The 21,937-nt window shown below is 52.6% G+C and overlaps 8 protein-coding genes across 8 annotated transcripts; 7 read left to right on the top strand and 1 right to left on the bottom strand.

Annotated features, from left to right (window-relative positions):
* Nucleotides 1-15: 15 nt before the first annotated feature.
* A1O1_02912 (uncharacterized protein) lies at nucleotides 16-1,098 on the bottom strand (the record flags this gene model as incomplete). Its single annotated transcript, XM_007723820.1, has 1 exon — nucleotides 16-1,098. One exon carries the CDS (start codon nucleotides 1,096-1,098, stop codon nucleotides 16-18), a length of 1,083 nt encoding a protein of 360 aa, XP_007722010.1.
* Nucleotides 1,099-2,916: 1,818 nt separating this feature from the next.
* A1O1_02911 (uncharacterized protein) lies at nucleotides 2,917-3,615 on the top strand (the record flags this gene model as incomplete). The annotated part of the gene is made up of 2 exons (XM_007723819.1): nucleotides 2,917-3,253; nucleotides 3,311-3,615. 2 exons carry the CDS (start codon nucleotides 2,917-2,919, stop codon nucleotides 3,613-3,615), a joined length of 642 nt encoding a protein of 213 aa, XP_007722009.1.
* Nucleotides 3,616-4,367: 752 nt separating this feature from the next.
* On the top strand, nucleotides 4,368-5,368 carry A1O1_02910 (uncharacterized protein; the record flags this gene model as incomplete). Its single annotated transcript, XM_007723818.1, has 2 exons — nucleotides 4,368-4,455; nucleotides 4,533-5,368. The coding sequence occupies 2 exons, from the start codon at nucleotides 4,368-4,370 to the stop codon at nucleotides 5,366-5,368; spliced, it is 924 nt and encodes a 307-aa protein (XP_007722008.1).
* A 1,250-nt stretch (nucleotides 5,369-6,618) lies between these two features.
* A1O1_02909 (hydroxymethylglutaryl-CoA synthase) lies at nucleotides 6,619-8,182 on the top strand (the record flags this gene model as incomplete). The annotated part of the gene is made up of 4 exons (XM_007723817.1): nucleotides 6,619-6,678; nucleotides 6,727-6,829; nucleotides 6,886-7,084; nucleotides 7,138-8,182. The coding sequence occupies 4 exons, from the start codon at nucleotides 6,619-6,621 to the stop codon at nucleotides 8,180-8,182; spliced, it is 1,407 nt and encodes a 468-aa protein (XP_007722007.1).
* A 1,980-nt stretch (nucleotides 8,183-10,162) lies between these two features.
* A1O1_02908 (uncharacterized protein) lies at nucleotides 10,163-11,986 on the top strand (the record flags this gene model as incomplete). The annotated part of the gene is made up of 1 exon (XM_007723816.1): nucleotides 10,163-11,986. One exon carries the CDS (start codon nucleotides 10,163-10,165, stop codon nucleotides 11,984-11,986), a length of 1,824 nt encoding a protein of 607 aa, XP_007722006.1.
* Nucleotides 11,987-13,175: 1,189 nt separating this feature from the next.
* Nucleotides 13,176-13,816, top strand: A1O1_02907 (nuclear transport factor 2; the record flags this gene model as incomplete). The annotated part of the gene is made up of 5 exons (XM_007723815.1): nucleotides 13,176-13,259; nucleotides 13,322-13,393; nucleotides 13,449-13,550; nucleotides 13,650-13,743; nucleotides 13,797-13,816. 5 exons carry the CDS (start codon nucleotides 13,176-13,178, stop codon nucleotides 13,814-13,816), a joined length of 372 nt encoding a protein of 123 aa, XP_007722005.1.
* Nucleotides 13,817-15,028: 1,212 nt separating this feature from the next.
* A1O1_02906 (golgi apparatus membrane protein tvp18) lies at nucleotides 15,029-15,770 on the top strand (the record flags this gene model as incomplete). The annotated part of the gene is made up of 4 exons (XM_007723814.1): nucleotides 15,029-15,065; nucleotides 15,131-15,146; nucleotides 15,312-15,404; nucleotides 15,470-15,770. The coding sequence occupies 4 exons, from the start codon at nucleotides 15,029-15,031 to the stop codon at nucleotides 15,768-15,770; spliced, it is 447 nt and encodes a 148-aa protein (XP_007722004.1).
* Nucleotides 15,771-16,916: 1,146 nt separating this feature from the next.
* Nucleotides 16,917-21,677, top strand: A1O1_02905 (uncharacterized protein; the record flags this gene model as incomplete). The annotated part of the gene is made up of 1 exon (XM_007723813.1): nucleotides 16,917-21,677. The coding sequence occupies one exon, from the start codon at nucleotides 16,917-16,919 to the stop codon at nucleotides 21,675-21,677; it is 4,761 nt and encodes a 1,586-aa protein (XP_007722003.1).
* Between the last annotated feature and the right edge of the window lie 260 nt (nucleotides 21,678-21,937).

The raw sequence follows: 21,937 nt of genomic DNA, 5'->3' as shown, positions 1-21,937 counted from the left end.
GAATGGATGATGACACTAGGACTTGATATCCTGCCTCATTCTGTCACATCCATAGCAAAGCACTGAGTCTGGGTGGAGGAGACCTTCGCTTCGCACGATTGGTCTGACGCAGACCGGACAAGTAGCCCCAAAGACAGAGGCCTGTTGCCCCTCGAGCTTACTCGCAGTTCGGACAACATTGGCCATGATGCCGGGATATTTTTCACCCTGAGAGTCGATATATGTTCTCAGCAGACTGTCAATTGAAGTGTGTCGTATGGAATTGAGTGGTACAGTCATTCCCTCGGAGTGCGCCGCTTTCTCCAGCAATGGTTCTGACGCCACTTGGGCATAACTTTGAAGCTCAGCCTTGAAAAGCTCACGTAACGGATAGTTGTAGTTGATCCCATGCGTTGACGGGCCATCAGCGATAGTCGAAGAAACCGATCCACCTCGGCCTTTGGCAACATCGGCGAGCACGAGCGCAGCCAGCCGGCTGTCGGAGTGGCCCCAAAGAACGCTCTCGCAATTCTGCTGTCGGGCCACAGACACGATCAGGCGTTGCTGCAGTATAGACTGCAAGTCCGCACGTGCGGTCACAGACGTAGCACAGGAGAGCGCCCGATCCAGGAAGGCCGCGTCTGTTTCGCCAGGCTCCCTCCGAAGCCCGACATGTTCCATGTCTCGCTCGATGTGGTCATCCATGTGGAAGACCTCATGCAGGGGGAGAGGTGGATGAAAAGAGTGCATTGAGAACCTGTGACCGAGTTCTTTATAGTCGCCCATGAGCGTTGGCGAGTCTTCATCCCCGGGAACGACGACACGAACCACTACGAGGTCGTACGCTGTTCGGTTCCGTTTCGCAAGCTGTCTCGTATGCTGAGCGTCAAGAATCTGTAATAGAACAAGAGATGACACTCCTCCGGAAACGGGTAGTAGCAGCCGCCGCTTCTCATCTCCTTCCGCCGCTTTGTATCGATAGGACTCCATGCGTTTAAGGACTTTCGAATTGACATATCGCATGAAACAGGCGGTACATAAGCGCCTGTTTCTGACGTCGAGCGTGGCGTCTCGCTCACGACAATCGACACAGAGGTCGGCCGTGGCCGGATCTGCCATTCTACTTGGCAAAGGATACGCGGCGTAAATGTATCAATGGTGGCACACTGGTAGAGCAGGGTGGTCGGTCTTATGTGGGCGGCATCTGACGTCGCAACTTAAGGTGTCGCTGAAAAATTGTCAGCCTCGTAAATAGTTTCAGGCTAGTAGTAGAACACTAGTACTGTAGTACACATTTTAGTCATTTAGATCGCTGACCCACCTTAGCAAAGACGGTCTCCAGGCATGGCTCGTTCCACTTTGAACTTGAACTTCAACCTAAAGGTGCCTAGGTGCCTAGCGACTCCCCGCTCGACCCGCCGCGGGCTCGGCGGGGGTCATTGCTCCAAGTCCCTGATTTCCCGCAGCCTTGTGCCCCGCAATCACTACTGTCACCCCTGATACTCGTGTCCCACGATACAAGGATAATATACGCCATTGTCTCCCTTACTACCTTGGGTACTAGACGGAATCTAGACTGGAGGATTGTTCTTGTTCTTGATGCTGGAGATTCAACGGATTCGGTCGAGGCCATGGAAACTCGGAACATACGAGGATAATATGAAGTCCAATTGCCACATTTGACGTCTAAGAACACTAGCAATCATCAGTCCGTGAGACCGATGCTCAACGAACCCATTGAGAGGGACTGTGCCAGTGATCCGACTCTCTGCATGTCTCTAGCTGCCTTGCATTTGCGCCTGGTCAAGGCACCGGTCTTTCCTGGTAAAACTGGCATGGCAAACGTGGCCTCGACAACACCGGATGGGCGTAAAAAGAATAGCTTTAGGGGGAAACTTCTCTGTGCCCCAGAATTCGGGAGTTGAAGCCTACCACAGGGAAGCCGCTTTGTGGAGCAATGGATGTGGTCTTCCGTGCAAGTCTTTGCTGGAGGTGGTGCTTGCCAAAAGCTTGATCCTCCGTTGTCGGAGCCATCAATTAGCGAGTCGAGCTCTTAGGGCCTTCAAAAACCGGACAGTCTGCCCTTGAGCCGGGCAGTCCCTTGAAATGACTGTTTGAGGAAGGGCGTTTGTGCTTGATATAAACCTCACCTTGCTGCGAGGCAGTTTTTAATCAACCAGAATGTGGCGGGCACCTCCACTTTTGCCGTAAGCTTTCGCTATTCCAACCAAGACCACCATACTGCCGCAGGTGGTTGTATTTCCTAGGTAGACATTGTGCATCTTCGCCGTGTGAGGCCATTGTAAGGGAGTAGCGGCGCACACCTCTGGGAGACATCAGTTCTGAGTTCTCTCATCCAGCCTATTAAAGCTATAGCCTTCAAGAAAACAAAAATCAGGGATCTGTCGTTCAAGTTGTCACAACTCAAAGATGAATGAAAGAGGGCCAAATCTACCTACCTTACTGCCTCAGGAGATTCAGGTAGAGTGGCACGGAAGGTAGGTCAGTTCGGTTTGAACTTCGATGTTCAGGTTGAACGCCATATCCAACCTAGCACTTTCCTGGTTAGCAGCTCGGATAGTTATACCAATTGTAGTATCACGTGTCTGCAGTCTACTACGCTATGACGTCGAAAGTATCTTGATGCCCTTGATGCCCGCATTCATGCAAGATCCTGCTAGCAATACCTTGCAGTGTATCATCCCAGATTCTTCGCCCCATGATAAGAACCCTAGAAGCCCTTGAGTCAGGCAATCCGACCCGATTTATCAATGTAACATTCCATCTGCCGTCAAGGCCTCTCCATATGCTCAACCTCTACCTAGTAGAGCCACAGAACTGTAGTCTTCCTTCACGCCTTTTCTTGCACGTCCCCAATTTGAAGATCCAGCTCCTCTCCTGCCGAGTCACGTAACCACCGCCAACACAACCATCACCATGAGCGCAGTGCAGAGCATGTACCAATCAGTGGCCGGTATCAAGGATAGTGCCATGGGCAGATCATCTGCTCAGTCAGGGGAAGAGCCTCCGTCTGGCTTCCAAGGCGGAGGCACTGCAACCGATCCGTACGACCAGGGAAATGTCGAACGGCCTGCCGAGTCAGGAGAAGAACCTCCTTCGGGGATTCAAGGCAAAGGAACAGCAACCGACCCATACGATGCGGGAAATGCACCAGAGACCGCCGAGGCTCCCATGGTGTCAGGACAAGAGCCTCCGACTGGCATCCAAGGCAAGGGTACAGCAACGGACCCTTACGACGCAGGCAACGCACCAGGTGAGCCCCATCGTCGCAAAGTTGATTGAGTCGCATGTTGACCGGTTCGGCTTGCAGAAAACCCGTCAACCTCCGATACTTCTACAGCTGCACCGTCTGCGCAGCCATCAGAGCCCTCTGTCGAATCGACTGCGGTTTCGAGTACGTCCGCACCTTCTTCCAAGACGGCCACAGATGAAAGCGCGGATACTCGAGGACGAGGTCTGTTGAAAGCTCCACCTAAGCACCGGGATGAGACCGATGTTAGCCCTGGAACCATGCCTGATGGCTCACATGCACAGACGAGCGGTGATCGCGGAGAAAGCTACGAACCCGGGAGGCTCAACAGGCTCAAGGGCAAGTTCGGGTTCGGCCACCACTAGGATGGAGAGTCTGGGTAGCCGCACAAACAAAAATGGTCCAGAGCTGCATTGATCGGTGCAGATGGCCAGGCATTGCCTGTGTACCTAGGTATACTGGGTAGACAGATACGATACTGTTTGGACGACTTGTATGTGATATGATATGATAATGTGTATGACTTCGAGATACCTCCAAGCTAGCGTTGACTCGATTGCTCCGCTTGGTACCTTGAATTCAGTGACAATCGAGTACCGGACCGATTCATGTTGACACGCAGTGACTGGTCCAGGGACGATTGGTGTTTGCAGATACGAACATTGGCATTCTTGATTGTTTTAGCTTCTGGTTGTTCTCTTGGACGTTATGGACAAGCGAACAAAGTAGAGATACGTAAGTGTTTGGAGTTCGTCTACACCCAGGGTTGCGGCTTCAATTCCTCACTCGCAACATCGTGATCAGAATTTACCACAGTACGTATATGCTTATAGGGTTGTTGCGGAGATTCTCGATTAACTCCTGCCTATCTAGGTAGGTAGTAATCAAGATGCTCCGCAAGTGAGTTACTCCTGGACCCCGCGGCGGGAAATAACCCGAGGAACTCCATCACCGCATACACCAACGTCTCGCAACAACACATCATCACTTATCAACCTTCCCATTCTTTTATCTTCGTTGTTCTCTTAGACGTCTTCCACTTCAAGCGTGAAGCCATACACCAAGTCCACCATTTCTACCCTGTACAAAAAGACCTTCAACTTTACGTCCAGAAAGCATGTCCACGGCAGACATCCCCAAGCTTGAGGCGGGAAACCTCTTCAACGTCAATGGACTCGTTGCCGTTGTGACTGGCGCCGGATCAGGTGAGTTTCCTGGTGGCGTCCTTTCGTCCATCTACAGGCATCATTGTCTCCAATTCAACGCTGACCACTCTGCAAAGGCCTCGGGCGAATGATGGCCAGAGCTCTGGCAGTCAATGGAGCCTCCAAGGTGTTTATCATTGGTCGCCGCGAGGCTGCCTTGGAAGAAACCGCCAGCTCTGTGCCCGGAAACACGATCGTGCCGCTGGTGGCGGATGTCACATCCAAAGAGTCACTGCAGAAGTGTGTTGATAAAGTGCGAGCAGAAGTCGACGCGATCGACGTCCTCGTTGCGAACTCGGGCATTTCTGGCCCCTCGGTCCCCACGGTAGACGAAAACCGACAGCCGCTTCCGATCGAGAAGTTGGTCGAAAACATGTGGGCACCCGAACCAGAAGCGGTGAACACAACCTACGGGGTCAATGTGACAGGCGTCCATTTCACCGTTGCTGCGTTTTTACCGTTGCTACATGAGGCGAACAAGAAGCGGCCTCAACCGCCGACTGCGGAGAATTTCCGGCCGCGGCCTCAGATCATCACTACAGGGTCAATCGGTGCATACAACAGGCAACCATTCGGGAACCTGTCGTATCCCGCCAGCAAGGCAGCGGTGGTGCACCTGACTAAACAGCTGGCGACCATGCTTGTCTCGTACGACATCAGGGCTAATATCATCGCGCCTGGACTGTACTATTCAGAGATGACCGAGACGATGTACAAAGCTCAAGGCACGGTGGACACTCACAACGTGGAGGGAACCTTCTCCAAGAACGTCATTCCGGCTACCAGGAGCGGAGATGAGCAAGACATGGCAGGAGTAATTCTGTGGCTGTGCTCCAGAGCGGGTGCATACATCAATGGATGCGTTGTGGTGACTGATGGCGGTCGGCTCTCGGTTCTGCCGTCCTCATACTGAGGCATCGGGGTATACTTCATATTGGTCCTCCCAGCACTGAGTCTCCCGCATCGTCGTCGAAGGTATATAGACAGACCGGTCGGCCTAAGGTCCTCCTAGATAGCGAAGCCTCCAATACCGTACTATGTCTTTGCGTTCAACAGCGAGTCCTTTTTTTCTTTGGAAGTAGAAAGCCAATAGGGGCGTCAAGCAGGAGGAATGTTGCTGTTAACGGAGTATCTTGACTACTTTAAGTGGGCTTCGGCCACGTTGCGATGCCATCTAATGTGATATATTATTGCAGCGTGGCGGCGTGTCCTTATCTAGCTGTAGCATATACCATTTTGCAAGGCTGAGGATCGTTGGGTGGGTATCCGTGACAACCATCATGGTGACATTGATGCCTGACTGCCTTCCTTCTGCCGGGACAGTTTGGCTTCCGTAAAAACGTGCGTGGTGTTTGTTCTGCGCGATCCGAAACGAGATGAGCTGGATGGAGGGAACTGAAAGCCTTCTCGCCCAATTGATGATGAAGCATGAGGTGGAATGGCTGATGCCGCAATGTAGCACGTACCTACTGCAGTGTGGTTGGTGAAGTACCAAGGTACCCAGGTTCCCAGGTTGTTTCGGTTGCCCCTCCACTTCGTGCCCCTGTTAAAAGTGTCCCGGGAGTGACGCGCCACGATGCAGGAACCAGCAGAACCGAATGATGCCACTTGCGCCAGCTGCCAGCTGCCAGCTGGGCACCATCCACCGCCCACCGTGCACAGAATTCAATTGGCTGGGTCTAGGTCTTTTAGGGGCAATGCACCGGGACCCTCTGGAACTCCAAGCCCCAGTCGACGTTTAAGCTCGCAGACGTCGCCTGCGAGGTCGGCGCGACCAGCCAAAAACCCTGCTGCCCATTATTCAACAAATTTACTTGATTTTACGGGGCAGTCAAGTCCGCATGGATATCGTACATCTGCCTTCAAGTTTGTCTCTTCATTGTCTATCTGGGAGCAACACACGGTAAAGGTTCAACTGCCTCTCGTGTCAATTCCTGCAAACTTCAGGCCACGCCTAAAGAAGACTACTTTGCCTGTCTTTTTAGTCCTCGTTCGCGCCTCCACACCAGATCACCGTTCCCTTCAGGACCGTCGAAACTAGATCTCCCCACTTGACCGCTCCTCAAACTGCGTCAGAACTAGCTACCCAGCGTCGCTTCTGTTCACAGATACAAGATCTCTCGCTGAACGAACCTCCGTAACTACCCTACCCGCATCTCAGTCATGGCCTCACGACCTCAGAACATTGGCATCAAAGCCATCGAGATCTACTTCCCGAATCAAGTATGTTGATCTTAGGAAAAGAGGGTTGCATGTGCTCACAAAAGATAGTGCGTTGATCAAGCCGAGTTGGAAAAGTTCGATGGCGTGGCCGCTGGCAAATACACGATCGGTCTCGGCCAGACCAAAATGGCGTTCTGTGATGACCGAGAAGGTGTGTGGCGTCGCGATGAGTATTGTCCCGACCTAGCTCTAACGAAGCATTGACAGACATCTATTCGATCGCCCTTACCACATTGACGAAGCTCATCTCGAAGTACTCCATCGATCTGAAGACGATTGGCCGTATGGAAGTGGGCACCGAAACCATGCTGGACAAGAGCAAAAGTGTGAAATCCGTCTTGATGCAGTTGTTCAAGGAGTCCGGCAACTTCAACGTTGAAGGCGTGGATTCTTACAATGCTTGCTAGTGAGTGTCACCTTAACGAATATACAAAGGAAGCACGGTCTGATAGGAAACAGTGGTGGTACCAACGCAGTTTTCAGCAGCTTGAACTGGATCGAGTCCTCAGCGTGGGATGGACGAGATGCCATCGTACTGGCTGGCGACATTGCTCTTTACAAGAAGGGCAACGCTCGTCCAACTGGCGGTGCCGGCTGTGTGGCCATGCTCATCGGTCCCGACGCGCCGCTCGCTTTCGAAGCCGGGCTGCGAGGATCGTACATTACTCACGCCTATGATTTTTACAAGCCCGACCTGACCAGCGAGTATCCTTATGTCGATGGCCACTTTTCGCTGAGATGCTACACCGAAGCCGTCGATGCGTGTTACAAAGCATATAATGCCCGAGAGAGGACCCTGAAAGCCCAGGCAAACGGTGCGGCAGCCAATGGTCACGCGAACGGAAACGGCGCCCACAGGGAAGATGGGGAGCAAGCTCCTTTGGACAGATTCGACTACATGGCATTCCATGCTCCAACATGCAAGCTTGTTTCCAAATCATACGCCCGCCTGCTGTATAATGATTTCCTCGAGGATCCCGGTCACCCTCTCTTCAAAGACGTCGCACCTGAACTCCGAGATGTTGACTACGAGGCATCTTTGAGCGACAAGAACATTGAAAAGACCTTCATGGCACTGACCAAGAAGCGATTTGCCGAGCGAGTTCATCCGGCTATCCAGGTCGCCACGATGTGCGGAAACATGTACTGCGGTAGTGTCTATGGTGGCCTTGTGGGGTTGTTGAGCAATATCCCTCCGAAAACATTGCACGGCAAGCGGATCGGTGTCTTCAGCTACGGGAGCGGTCTGGCTAGCTCCATGTTCAGCTTGAAGGTGGTTGGCGACACTACGGAAATGCTCGAGAAGCTCAATTTGCAGGAAAGACTTGACGCTCGCCGAGTTGTGCCCCCGGAGGTGTACGATGAAATGTGTATGCTGCGAGAGAAGGCTCATCTCAAGAAGGACTTCAAACCAGTGGGCGACGTGGAGCACTTGCTGCCGGGGACATACTACCTGACCGAGGTTGACGACATGTTCCGCAGGAAGTATGAGATCAAGGCATGATTGAATCATGAATCATCAGCACTGCTTGACTTAGCCCGTCTTGCAGCAGCTCTTGTGTTTCAGAGGCTGGCGTTGATAATGGATTGGTGGGTGAGCTAGACGGTTTTTCCATCGAGGGACTCATCCATGACAATGCTTATCCATTGGATGATGGTCGCACGAGCTTGTACATATCGACCCCAATGCTCGTGGTGTTGCTAGACAAGATTTTCCTTTGGGGTATTAAGAGGCAATGCTTGATCAGCACAATTAGAGAGCGAATTGCAGACTCTTGCTTAGGGTCGTTGGCATGATTCGGAAACCTGATGTTCCTCCACCTTTCTGATCGACACGTACGCATGCGCCTCCTGCGAGCTACAATGTCGGTCAGGCTGAGGTTGGGCCAGTGAGTGACCGGTTTCGGGCTCGTGAGCAGCAAGATGAAACATAGCTTGCATTCCGGTGATGTCAAGACCAGTGAGCATACGACAGCAGGCAACGGTGATGATGCAGGAAGACAATCTAGAGCTGCACCGCAGACACAGTGCATCCAAGCGAAGCTGTTGGGCGATATAGTCGTGTCTATTTCGTGGGCAAGTCGTGAGCAGTTGCTGACCTTGAGTCACGGGAGTGCGCGCGATTCTGGCGCGCGATTCTGGCGCGCGAAGAGGTTGTCGCGAGCGGGCTGGACTCACGTGGTGGTGTTCATTAGGAAAGTTTGCCGAATAATTGACTCGGTAGACCTGCCGGTAACAGCGGCCTCTGTCTTTCGTGTACAGAGTTCATTCAGCTGAGTCGGCTGTTCGAGGAAAATCGGCTTTGTCTGACCGTAGCTTGGCAAAATGTGTAGTTGCCAGCAGAAATTCTTCTCCCAAAGCGAAAGTAAGTTTCAGTCTGACAAAAGTAATTTCCACACTGAGAAGTCGTCGCGGTGTTTCAAGCAATCGCCAGCGAGCCATCCACGGCAAGAAGGTTTGGTGGTTCAGTAAAGATGGCCGGCCGGTCACATGGTCTGCGTCGACTGCGCCACCTTTGTCGTCTCCTGCTCTATTCCCTCTTTCATCTGTCTCTCCACCTGTTTCTTGCACAACTGTTCTTCTGTAACATGAGCCTTCCACAACGGCGCCTACTGTGGCCACCAATGGCAATACACACATTGCGAGGACATCGAAACAATGTCTTCAGTGAAACATCTTCCGAGTGGTTCAGCGCCTATCTCGGATCCTGGACTCCCCAGCCTCATCGGTCTGGTGTCAGTTCTCATCTGATGCGCCGCGCTTCGCGTCCTTGTCCACCACGCTTCAATCTCAGATTGCCGTCAAACAACCGCTACCGCCGACCAGAGCCTTGTCTTGAAATAGGGACCAAGCGCCGACGCAGATTGCTTCGTAAGACATCATGAACTTTTCCAGGCAGGGTTACACTGCCTCCGGCCATTTTGAGCTTGTCGTGGTCCTGAGCCGAGCAGCTCTGCGCCGTCATTCCACCGAAAATAGCTGTGTTCGTTTCCAACTGTCTGGCGCGCGTCTTCCACCGCGCTCCGCGCTCCGCGGTCAGGTCCGCTGCGAACTCGCGAGCAACCCGCGACAGGTTTCTCGAACAAGACCGCCATCGTGTTTGTTTCCTTGCCTTCCCGTCTTCTACTCCATGTTTCAGATGCACGATGACCTGCAGGACGTTGTTGGGCTGCACTTCTTGCTGCCCGCTTCGGGTCGCATACACCACAACCCATTTATACCTGATGCCTCCCTCCCTGGAGCCCTCTGAGCCTTTCGTTCTTTCAAGTTGCAAGTCTTAATACCCGGTCTTCTGTCGATTGGTGGATCGATTTCCTTGCTCTTGTGTTTTCCTCTGTTCGTTGCATTGCAAATCTCCTCTCCGAGAAGCTGGCTTCTCACCTCCCACAAGACCTGCGACCTGTTCCCCAACATTGCAACATGTGAGTGCTGTTTGACATTGCTGTCCAATCTAGTCCAATGGTCGTGACTAATGGTCTCTAGAATGTCCCTGGCGCCTTACTATTATAGACCTCTTACGCCTCCAGAGGCTACCAGTGCTGCTGGCCAGCAGAGTCACTCTCGGAATGTGTCGAACTCGTCCTATTGCACAGTTGACACTTCGCCCGAGTCCGTAATAACAGCTAATACGACTCCGAGCCGTTCACCACTTCTACGTCAACATGGTCCAACCTTGCTCCCAAAGATCAGAACCCAGGATTCCTCCTTGGAGCCCCGAGTGGTTGCTCGTCCTTCCGCTCATCGACGAGCATTGTCAAGTACGAACATCAACAAGAATGTTCGACCCGGCATGTACAGGAGCGCGACTGAACCTGCGGACTGCATCCCGATGATCTCGCCCGTCTCGAACGCTCCAAACTCGCGGTCGAATTCACTCATTCCCTCACCAGCCATCTCCAAAGCAAAACTCAGCGTGCCTATTAGGACACATTCGCGCTCGTCGTCTGCTTCCAGCATCAACGGCAGTGTCCTGACACGCTTTGGCTACCCAACCTACCGTCAATTGCCCATTTACATGTCTCATGACCAGCAGAGTAGACCGTCCCCAGACTTGTTTGCGACTACATTCATGCCCTACACGGAAATACCTATGCCCGAACCACCTCTCATCACTCTCGAGGGCACCTTCGACTTGCCTATTGACCTTGAGGCTATTTCACGGCCTTGCTCAATGAGTCCTCCACCGGTGCTCGCCCCAGTCTCCTCTACCAGCCTACTTAGCTACTTGACACAGTCAACACAGCCAATGAACTTGGTCCGACATCTTACATATCAAACAGGTCGTGGTCTCACAAACCATTTTTGGTGGGATGTCCGTAATCTCAGGCCTTGGAAGTCATTCTCGTTGCAGACGATGTCGACAATACCGGACCTGTTCAATCTTCTAAATTTCCAACACGATACATCATGCCTTCCCATCACCAACACGAACGCCGCCACCGTCACACCCTCATCGGAGGCCGACCTCGCCGGTCTGATCTCGAAAATATTCTTCCCAAAAGTCAATGCTGCCACGAGGCTGTCGCTTGGTCACAATGCCATCTCGCTATACCCCGTTCCAGCTCCAACCAGTACAGGCGTGAGCTCCAACGCAGCCAATATACCCACTTTCCTTGCCAACTATCCCAGCGACAACGACCGCACCCTTTCAGGGCTCCCTCGTGGCCGTATCGTCGGTCTTGTACGGTCGTTCGACCGCTGGAACACAGGTATGCGCCGTGAAGGCCCAGCCCGCAAAGTGGAGTACCTCCGGACGCTGGCGCACCTGCAAAAATGCATGCGTGACCACAGCTGTCGGTATGGTTTCATTATCACGGAGATTGAGCTCGTCTGCGTCCGTGCTGGATGTGACGAGCGCGGGCAGCCTTACTTTGGATTTCTCGAGGTGGCAGAGGCGGTGGAGACCAAGACCTCGCTAAACAACCCTGATGCTTTCATGGACAGTGGTGCTGGGCACGTCAACATGACGGTCAATCTGGCGCTGTATTACCTTCTCATGCTCGCCAAAGCGACGCCACTGCCGGGACAGCCAGCCAGTTTCATGGATGTGGGAGGGCCAGGAGCAATGACTCGGCAGAGAGTGTGGGACGGAGGCAATGGTGAGAGTATAGTCACGATTGACGACGACGGCGATATCGAGGAACTGGGCAAGGATGGCAAAGACAAATGGATCCCCGAACCGCAGATGGGCGAGAAGAGGGAGGCACGAACTGTGAGAGGCTGGGTCTGGCCCAGTGATCCCTGGCACAAGAGGGAAGGCGAGCGTGGCGAGCGTGGGAGTGGTGCGAGAGGTGGTAGAAGGGGATGAATCTGTCGAAGTTGTTATGTATAGTGGAGGGGATCAGTATCAATGTATACAATATGCATAGCGGTGCCATCCAGGTGATGAGCTCGACTACTATGTTGGAAATGGGAAGATCTGGAAGAGGAGGGAATATGTTCTAGTAGTACTAGATGGAGATGGCCTGCAAGGACCGGACTCCTAGGTCCTCACACAGTTTTTAGCATTGCTCCTTTCGGGATTCTACCAGTAGACCGCAGGCTTGTATCCTGAGTTGAAGAACAAAGTCAGCTGAATATCCCGGTGAGACTTCGACGAGATGCAGCTGGAGGAAAGGCATGGTTGAATTGATTTGCAGCTTCTCAGACTGTTGAGACTTGACATAATTTTTATACTCAGCGACGGCAGCGTTGACATCGCCAGTCCGCCTCGTCAGTTATCGTTTGAGCATATAGACGAACATCATCGGAGCTTGGGCAAATGTGATGGCGGAGGAGAGTTGAACAGAAGCCGGTTGCTTACCACTCTAAAGAACCTGGGCGATGGCGATTGTTTGACTAAAGGGTGAGTGAGGGCATCATTCTCCCAAACTGACAATCAAGATATGTCTAGGTGATACCCCTGGTGGGTGAGTGGTAAAGGAAGGAGAATTAGAAACAGACAGACACAACGAACTGAGAGGTTGAAATGGAGAAAGATGAAGAAAGGGAAGAAGGGCAGGGAGTCCTTCCACAGTTCAAGTTCAAGCTGGTGGCTGCTTTTGTGCTTTTGTAGCCCCTTGGCAACAACAATGCACGTGACATGGTTTGATGCGATTGCTACCTGACGCCAGAGCCAAACACTTTGACCTGCGGGCTAGTAGAGTTGGTTGACTTCCTGCCCAAAACAAGCCTCTCATTCAGACCCCGTTCTTTTTGTTTCCACGGCACAGTCCTACACTTGCTCATAAATCCCACTAGCCCCTGAGGTCACCGAGACAATCTCCAGATCAACAGAGTGGAAAAACACCAACGACTGCTGCAAGATGGCGGGTGAGTAAACTGGTTCTCTGGCCGTTCCTCAGGCACACGCAGATGGTGTCCCAGGCGCAAGAGGTATTTGAGGAAGATGGCTGACAAGAGTTCGCATCTAGACTTCCAGACCATCGCTCGTATGTTCCCTCTACACATGACCATCACCCACGGCCCTCGATTGTGGGCGCGGGTCGCTGGATTATATGTCTGACGATGTTCCAGAACAATTCGTTGAATTCTACTACAAGACCTTCGATGGCGATCGCGCACAGCTGGCTGCTCTCTACGTACGGACTTTCCAAGGAAAATAGGCGGCTGAATACATCGCTGATAGGACATCTGGATGCAGAGAAATAACTCCATGCTCACATTCGAGAAAGACCCGTTCCAAGGCACTCAGAGTATCCTGGAGAAGTTGACGGTAGGTGGACCACGACTGAGGAAAGACCAAACAAGGGCTGACCAGTTTCGCTCAGAATTTGCCATTTGCAAAGGTCCAACATCGGGTCGATACCACGGACGCACAACCGTCGAATGAGACTGGAGGGATCTTGGTCATGGTCACCGGCGCCTTGATGGTAGGTCGTCATCCACAATACTCAGAGTTGTTGGCTGCGGTGGACTACGACAATATGTGACGAACGAGCGCGCTGACGAGGAACTTTGAATGTTGACAGGTCGACGATCAGCCACAACCCATGAGTTACGTCCAAGTCTTCAACCTGCTACCTGACGCTGGAAGTTACTACGTGCAGAACGACGTTTTCCGATGTAAGTGGGATGCGTTTGTGTGTTTGTTGCATCAGGGCTAACATGATGGACAGTGGTGTATGCCGCAGGTTGATGAAATTAATGCCACAGAACCCAGAGCGGTAGGGGGTCTGGTCGGGCTAGTATGGCACGATCTCGGTCTGTGCATCAAACGTGAACGAGCATCGCAGAAGGCGCGGACTTTGGGATGGTGAGTGGTGCTACCGTTGCAGGAGCAAAGGAAGGACAGCCTGGCGCGAGACCAACGTTTCAATGATAGAGTGAGAGCCAGTCAATATACTCGAGTCCATTCCAGTCCAGTTCAGTCAACGTCGTCATGTAAGATTGTCATTCTGGAGGGTACCGTGACCAAGGGCATATATCCAAGGAACAGCACGAAACATTACCGTCAGAGGTGTTTGCCAGTGGTGAACAATATTCAACTGCAGAGATGTCCAGTGTAGGAAGACGGTGATCCATGACTGGAATGTGAACAGGATGGCCAAGGCTGAAGTGAAGACGTAGACTGCTCTGGAGTGTTGTATACTTGGCCGTGTGCCCGAGCGGTAGTTCTCTTACATAATCCCCACCAAAGCAGCACCTTGAAATGGTCGGATTCGGAGTTCCAACACAACGCGTGGCACGAAGGTGGCAGGTCGTGGCGCCACGCAGAATAATGATGGCTGTTTATTAGCTGAACACCCTGGGTACACAATACTACTAGGCAGGCAAAGAACAAACAGGCTGCTGCTTTTCATCAAGTGGGCTTTCCTGTAGAAATAAATACCTTAACCTCCCACTGATGAGATGAGAACTATAGTGTACAATGTATAGCTAGACGTGTATCATTGGCACAACTCAAGACAAGTGGCTTGATCTGGCTTGTATTACTGCTGTGGTGCTACTGCTCTATAGAGTACACTCTATAGCACGTACCTTAGCTGCACGCCAAATCGCAAGAGACCCCAGACGCAGCGACGCAACGCATCCCTGTTCGTGGTTTGGTTGTCGCACCTGCCACTAACTCACCACCAACTCGTCTCCATTCAACTGTCATCAGCAACAACTTTTGATTGAGACCTCCGCCCCCTTAACAATACCCTCTCAATTCAAATCAAGTTGCTTGCCAGTGTTTGCCCTGCGCATCATCCTCCCACGACATTCTTCTAGCCAGTGAATATTCCACAGACCGACGACATACTTTCGGCCGCATTGACCATACCCTGTCGCGAACCCTGTCTGCTCACAAGCTCACAAGCTACAACGCGACTGCAATTTTGAAAAGAGGAAGAACAAGGAATTCAAGATGACGCTGGCTGAAGAATTCAGGTCGCGCAACTTCAGTGAGTGGTTTTCCGTGCCCGGTGGTCCATGGTTGCTACCCGATCTAGACTAACAAACGGCGCAGGTATCTACGGACAATGGTAAGCAACACCTCAACTTCTCCTCTGCCTGTCGCGACAAGGTTGTCCTCAGAAGCCCTATGCCCACTACTCTAACCTCCTGCCCACCGGAACCTGGCTGCAACGACGGATGGTCTGGAAGGAGAGGGGTTCAACATTGAAACGGAGACTGACCAGACATTACAGGCTGGGGGTACTATGCATCATCCTGGGGTTCGCCTTGGGCATTGCCAATATCTTCCACTTCAACCTCCTGATCATATTCAGCGTCATCCTCCTGTAAGTCTCGTCGCCCGACTGGTGGCCTTCCGCGGAACATGCTGACATGGTCGATTTCAACACAGTTGCTCATCGCTTATTCTGATCTTCATCGAAATCCCTCTCCTCTTGCGCATCTGCCCGACCTCGGCCAAGTTCGATGCCTTCATCCGTCGGTTCACCACAAACTACATGAGAGCAGCCATCTATGGGACCATGTCGCTCGTCCAATGGCTCAGTCTCATCGTGGACAGCAGTAGCTTGATCGCGGCAGCTGTCTTCCTCCTACTGGCGGGCCTTTGCTATGCCATGGCAGGATTGAAACAGCAGGATTTCGTTGGAAGCAAGACTCTTGGAGGACAGGGTGTGGCGCAGATGATCGTCTAAGCTGCCGCACCTTGGCCTTGCCTCGACTTCTCCGTTCTCTTTCCTTTTCTTACGACGTGCCGGGGAAAAAGGCGACTTACGATGTACTCTTAGCGGTGTCCTCTGGACACATGGGATCATTGCGCGGAGCTATCCATCACGGCGTTGGGATACGGTCGGCCACACATTTTATTGCCTATTTGCTGCGGTAAATGGTATGCAACGTTGCAAGCGGAGAGTTTGCAACGACGATTCTCGATTCTCGGCATTAAGCTGGATAATTACTTGGAGTTGCGAGCAGCGCCGCCTTGACGGTAGACTGCATTCAATCGATCCAGTATTTCAAGACTTGGGACCAGAGATTAGAAGACTCTTGGGACAACGAACGCACCGCAGCATAGTAAGCTGCGTTGATGGGTGTGGACAGGTTGTTGTAGCTTTCTACGACGATGAGGCCTCAATTAGGGTAGGTCGAATGCCGTCCGTGCTCTGCCATTACTTATCACTCCCAGTGGATGCTTGCCTGCCTTTTCACGATATTCAAGTTTCGACATCTGAGCTCGATCCCGCAGACTGACCACTTCTGAACGTTCTCGATGTCCCTACTGCTCGTGAACAACTCCTCCAGATTGTTACCGATGACGGCGGAGCATGGGCAGCGGCGAGTCTTCTCACGCCCAGACAGCCTGGCGCGAGCGCAAGTGAGAGTGTCCAAGAACAAAAGAAATACTAGTAGTGGTCGAGAAGGCTGAGGCGCCTTGTTTCACTCTTGCTGCTAAACCACATGGAGGACAAGTTCCTTGCAAGCGACAAGGATCGATGGAGGCGAGTGAGAGAGGCTGAGTGACTTGGGATCATGATCCCGGTCAATCCATCTTCATCTCAGGCCCCCCTGCGCCTTAATTTGGCCCTGTCCTTCTAACGAAGGGGTACTATATGCGGCTGAGACGACTAATGTCAATCCAAGCATGTTGAGCTGACCTTCTGGTCCTGTTCGTAACCTAATGCTAACAACAGACATCTGCCTCGAACGCTGAAGCAAGCCGATTTCACTCATTCCAACAGACACCCAGCGATGATGATGTTCAGAAGTGAGGCGATGAGGACATGAAACAGTCTATTTAATCAAGCGAACCATGTCGCCGAACGCCACTCTTCGCTCAAGCCATGGACAACAAGCAACCGTCTGTCTTCCTCGATGTGCCAGTGACCGAAGCCGAACGTGCCCAGGCGAAGCGTCATCGACGTGAACGTGACTGTGAACATGACAGCTCGGCGGCACTATTGCCAGAGCCACTAGACCCTCCTCCTCGAGATGGAGAGCGACACCCGACGTCTGAAGATCAACCGACCCCTCTTCGATTTCCCTCGATACGGGCTGCTCCAGTGATCCTACATCTACCCCCGAGTATTTCGCAGAGGATTGAAGGCCGGCAGTATGCCCCAATAACGTCCATCAATGAAGAAGACGAACCCGACGCCATCCATCTCCGTGAACTCTCGGAGCGCCAGACGACAGACTCTGGATATCTGCTTCCTCCATCAGGAGCGATCCCTGAAATATGGACCCCGATCTGGCTCACGCAGGGTGTATTAGGTCTGTTTGCTCTCGTCTTCGCTGGCTTTCTCATCGGCCTAGTCCTTCTCTGGCATTATGATGAGCGCAACAGTGGATTTAAAGTGGCCGAGGGGACGAGCCATCTCGCGTGGTCGTACGCCCCTACCGTCATCATCGTCTTCGTTGTGGCTGCTTGGAGGATGGTCGACCACCATTCGAAACTGGCCATGCCGTTCGACAGCCTTCAGAATGGTCCGGTCAAACCCTCAGAGAGTCTTCTGGTCGATTATATCTCCAAGTTCCAACTTGTGTCACTATTTGAAGCGTTCAGAAACAGTCATTTCGCCGTCCTCAGCACGGTTACCGGGTTCATCTTGTTAAAAGTTGCCACTGTTTTTGCGACCGGTTTGCTGGTCCTCCTTCCCTCTCCTGTCACCCTAGCAGGCACCGCTGTCCTCGCTAGAGGCTTTATTGCCGACTCTTCTATCCCATCCAGTGCTTTTGATGCTTCGGCGATGTCAGCTTCACCAGTGTATGCATATTACGGCACTAAAGCTCAAGGGATGTCTCTGGAAAATGGTGTTAGGTTCAACCTGGCTTATGCCGTGATGACAGTCAATTCTTCTTCTCCGCTCAACGACAGCGCCATCATATCTGGCGAGGTGGATGCCTTTGTACCCTTAATGTCCTGTCAAACTTTGGACGTCAGGCTCGACACCCCAGCCATCGTGAATGATACCAATGCGGATGATACGTTCGCCACTTCAAGCAACATTTCTCTAACCATACCAGCGGGCAAGGTTTGTGACCAGGATACATCTCTCAGCGTTGCGGCTGGCAATCCATATACTGAGATACTTCCGGGTCGACAGGTCAACGGCACCGTTCAAGTGGTTCATTGTGGCTCCACGACTTCCGGTGAACAAGATTTAAAAGAACCTTCGGGACTTCTGTTCACCATAACCGATATGAGATACCAGCAAACTCTGTTCGACAATGCCACAGATTTAGCAGGGGGGCCCTTCACTATTGCAAGTAATGTCTCAAGGACGTTGGCCAATATGACGAACGTTTTCTGCAAAGCCTCGTATACCGTGACAAGAGTCGAGGTTACAAACGACACCCACTTGGCCTCCCACGACGAAGCTATATCAGTGACGCTGAAGGAAGATGCTGTCAACAGCACATTGCCACAAATCTCAGCATGGAATGCCACCACTGTCTTTCTGCAATCGTCTGCATATGCCGAGGCGATGTTTGGCGATGCCGTCAATGATGATGCCAGATCGGACTCGGAGGCAATGTTCACCCTCATGGCTGTGACGCATGGCTCTCGGAGCATTGAGTCGTTGATGGACGCGGACAAGTTAGGCTCAGCCGCTCAAGATACCTATAAGGGTATATTATCGCAATATGCACACCAAACACTGAGATCCGCGAGAAACAGCGCTGTGGAAGGGGGAAATGTGGCTGTTGAAGAACAAAGATTGCGTGTCAACGACGTGTCCTTGTGGGTCATGGCTTCGATGTTTGGTCTCCTCGTCCTCTTCTGCATTGCGTTGATGTTCATCGCTCCAAGGGCTGTTGTGCCGCGAGATCCAAGTTCTATTGCAACAATCGCGACGATTCTTACAAGAAGCGCGGAACTCAATAGACTCTTTCAAAGACAGGGTATCCCGAGTCAGGCAAATCAGAAATCGGCCCTGGCGGGTTACGAGTTCGGCACGGCTATTGCGACCACGGATTCCGGGGAGACCAGTTTCAAAATTGTCACTTCTGAAGGAGAACCTGAGATCCCGAAGACGAAGCCTAATGCAGACTTGAAATGGTGGCTGCCCGTCACAGCCAGATTCCCGGTCATTGTCCTTACTCTGGGCCTGCCATTGGTGATTATAGTGCTGCTGGAACTCATTCAACGATCCTCCGACAGACATAATGGCTTCTACACCGTCGTTGACAACAACTGGACCGAGGTCTACAGCCACTACATTCCGGGCATCGTCATGTTGATCGTGGCGACGATGGTCAATACGCTTGATTTCAATGTGGCTCTGTTTGGACCATGGACGAACCTTGCCAATAGCAACACGATAAGCCGGAAATCAGTCCTCAATCACGTCTTGGGAAGGTCACCTCCATTTGCATTCCTGCAAGCCCTCAGGACACGCTATCTAGGCGCTCTCCTGAGCATCACAGCTGCAACATTGGCCAGTGTCCTCACCGTGCTCGTTTCGGGACTTTACTACGTGCAACAATTCACCATCAATGGACCTGGCGTGTCTCTCACACAGCTCGACACGTTCGATCTCAAATGGCCGAATAGCTTGACCACAGATAATGGAGCAGCGGCTATGGTAGATTTGATGATGCATCACAACTTCAACTATCCCGAGTTCACTTACGATGGACTGGTTTTTCCGAAGCTTTCTCCGGACAACTCTGCGCTCCCCACGAACTCGCTCACAACAATCAATGGCTCTCGGACTCAAGTATTGCCTGCTGTGCGTGGTAATCTGAAATGCGAAGTGCTGCCGCACACATCTTTCAACGTGACTACAGAAAAGGCAGGGTCCGATTCGGCATATGCGACTGACCAAGCTTTCGTGGCAGCCAATGCAACACTACCCGACTCATGTCTCTTGGGCGGGTACCAGAGAAACGCTTCATTCGTGATCTATGAACACAATTTCGAGCTCCTTGAAGGCGGTCAGGCGACCTATGCTGGGTCACAGCTAGATTTGCTGTTTGTAGAAAATGCGGCGCTGTACGGCAACTATGGTGAAACTCGGGGCGAGTATATCAGCGACAATCCGGCTATAGGATGTCCGAGTCTTGCATTCACGTTCGGTCAGTTTCAATTAGACAGCACGGACAAGGGCCAAGTTACCTCGATGATCTGTTACCAGGAGATCCAGGGGTTGGATGCGAATGTCACATTCAAGCCGAACAGCACCACAATCGATCCGAACCATCCACCCATCGTACATGATGGCAGTATCTTCGTCCACGACAACCCGGCGAGCACGGATGGTGCGCATTCGTTCGATTTCCGTATCCAGAACAATCTGGCTCAAGAAGTGACTCTCTTCAATGGCGACGCCACGGTAGCCTCCAACCCGTCAAGCGCCCAAACTCTCGACATCTATTTCCAAGCCGTCCTCAACGGCGCATACAAGCATGACCCGGCATCCTTGACAGGACAGAACCACAGCGACGTTCTCGTCGACGCAATCAACAGGTTCTATCGCATCTACATGGCCCAAGTCATCTCGATCAACATGCGTACGTCCCTGGAGAATGATAACAGCAACATCTCTTCTTCCTATCTACTGCAGCGACGGCAGGACTCTTCGACAACCAACACAATCGCGACAACGATCACCACCCCACGTCTCGTACAGGACAAAAACAGCAAGATCGCACTACAGATCCTTCTCGGCGCGATAACCGTCCTTGCGGCGCTAGCCTGGCTCACCACGAAAATGCGACACGTTCTCCCCTGCAATCCATGCTCTCTCGCCGGAACAATGTCCCTCCTGGCCGGCAGCGACCTATGCCATAGCCTGGACGACGGAATCTGCGAATGCTGCGGCAAACCACGGCGCCGATCGTTCGGATACAGCGACAACCCTGATCACTCTCTCCCTGAGAGCATCCACGCGGCGCCTGACGAAAGCGGTAACTTCGACGCCGGCCACGTTCATGGATTCAACAGCTCCGATGACTATCACGGGCCTGGTGACACCAACCAGCACCAGCAGCGCCATAAGCGCGCACAATTCATCCCCGATGGCGCCGAATGGTTGTCTGCAGCCCAATTCGCCGCCATCTTCGGCGGCCAGCGCTATAGTATGGGCTGGTGGCGCGAGCGTAGAGCAGCAGGCAAGAGACGCCGCTTCGGCGTCGACCTGGGCGACAGGGCCGACGGGGGTGATGATCAGGACTGGGAGTTGGGCGACCGTCGGCCGCAGGGAAATGCTGGATTCGACGATTTCATGGTCGTTCCTGGCGGCGGCGGCGGCGGCCGTGGTGGTGGTGCGCGCGGGCGTGGCGATCGCGATGGCAGGGGGGAGTATTCGCGTTTCAGTCGGTTCAGGAACAACAACATCAGCAGAAGCAGGAGTAGGACTAGGAGTAGGAGTGGGGATAGGAGTGGAGCTGCTAGTCCTGAACTGTCGACTATGCGGGCTGCATTTTCCAGGGACAGAGGACCAGATGCCGATATCGATCTCGATACGGCTACCGACACAGGAAGAGGTCGGGGTCGAGGTCGGTCGAGGTCCGGCGAGGCCCTTGATTGGAATAAGCGGAGGCGGCGATCCAGGCCGATCGACGTTAGCAAGAAGGCAGAATCCGCTGATGGGTGGTGAAGCGTAGGCGTTTGGAGGTCTGGAGATATAGGACTGGGAACTGCATCGGGGTTGCTTTTGGATATCATACTCCAGTAACCGGGTAAGGTGTTGGACGGCGTAGAGGGACGTCTCTTGAACCCTTTTATATCTTTCCGCTCTATGCCCTAGTATTTGGAATGTATCTGCTTGAGGTATGGACTATGCGCTACAGGTATCAGCCGCTAGGTCGAGTGACGAATATTTATTTACTTTTCGGACAGCATAGGTAGTTTGAAAGC

This window comes from Capronia coronata, assembly GCF_000585585.1.
Source record: "Capronia coronata CBS 617.96 chromosome Unknown acBCG-supercont1.2, whole genome shotgun sequence".
NCBI classification, from domain to species: domain Eukaryota; kingdom Fungi; phylum Ascomycota; class Eurotiomycetes; order Chaetothyriales; family Herpotrichiellaceae; genus Capronia; species Capronia coronata.
Note: the sequence above shows the minus strand (reverse complement) of the source record. Positions and strands in the feature narration are given on the sequence as shown.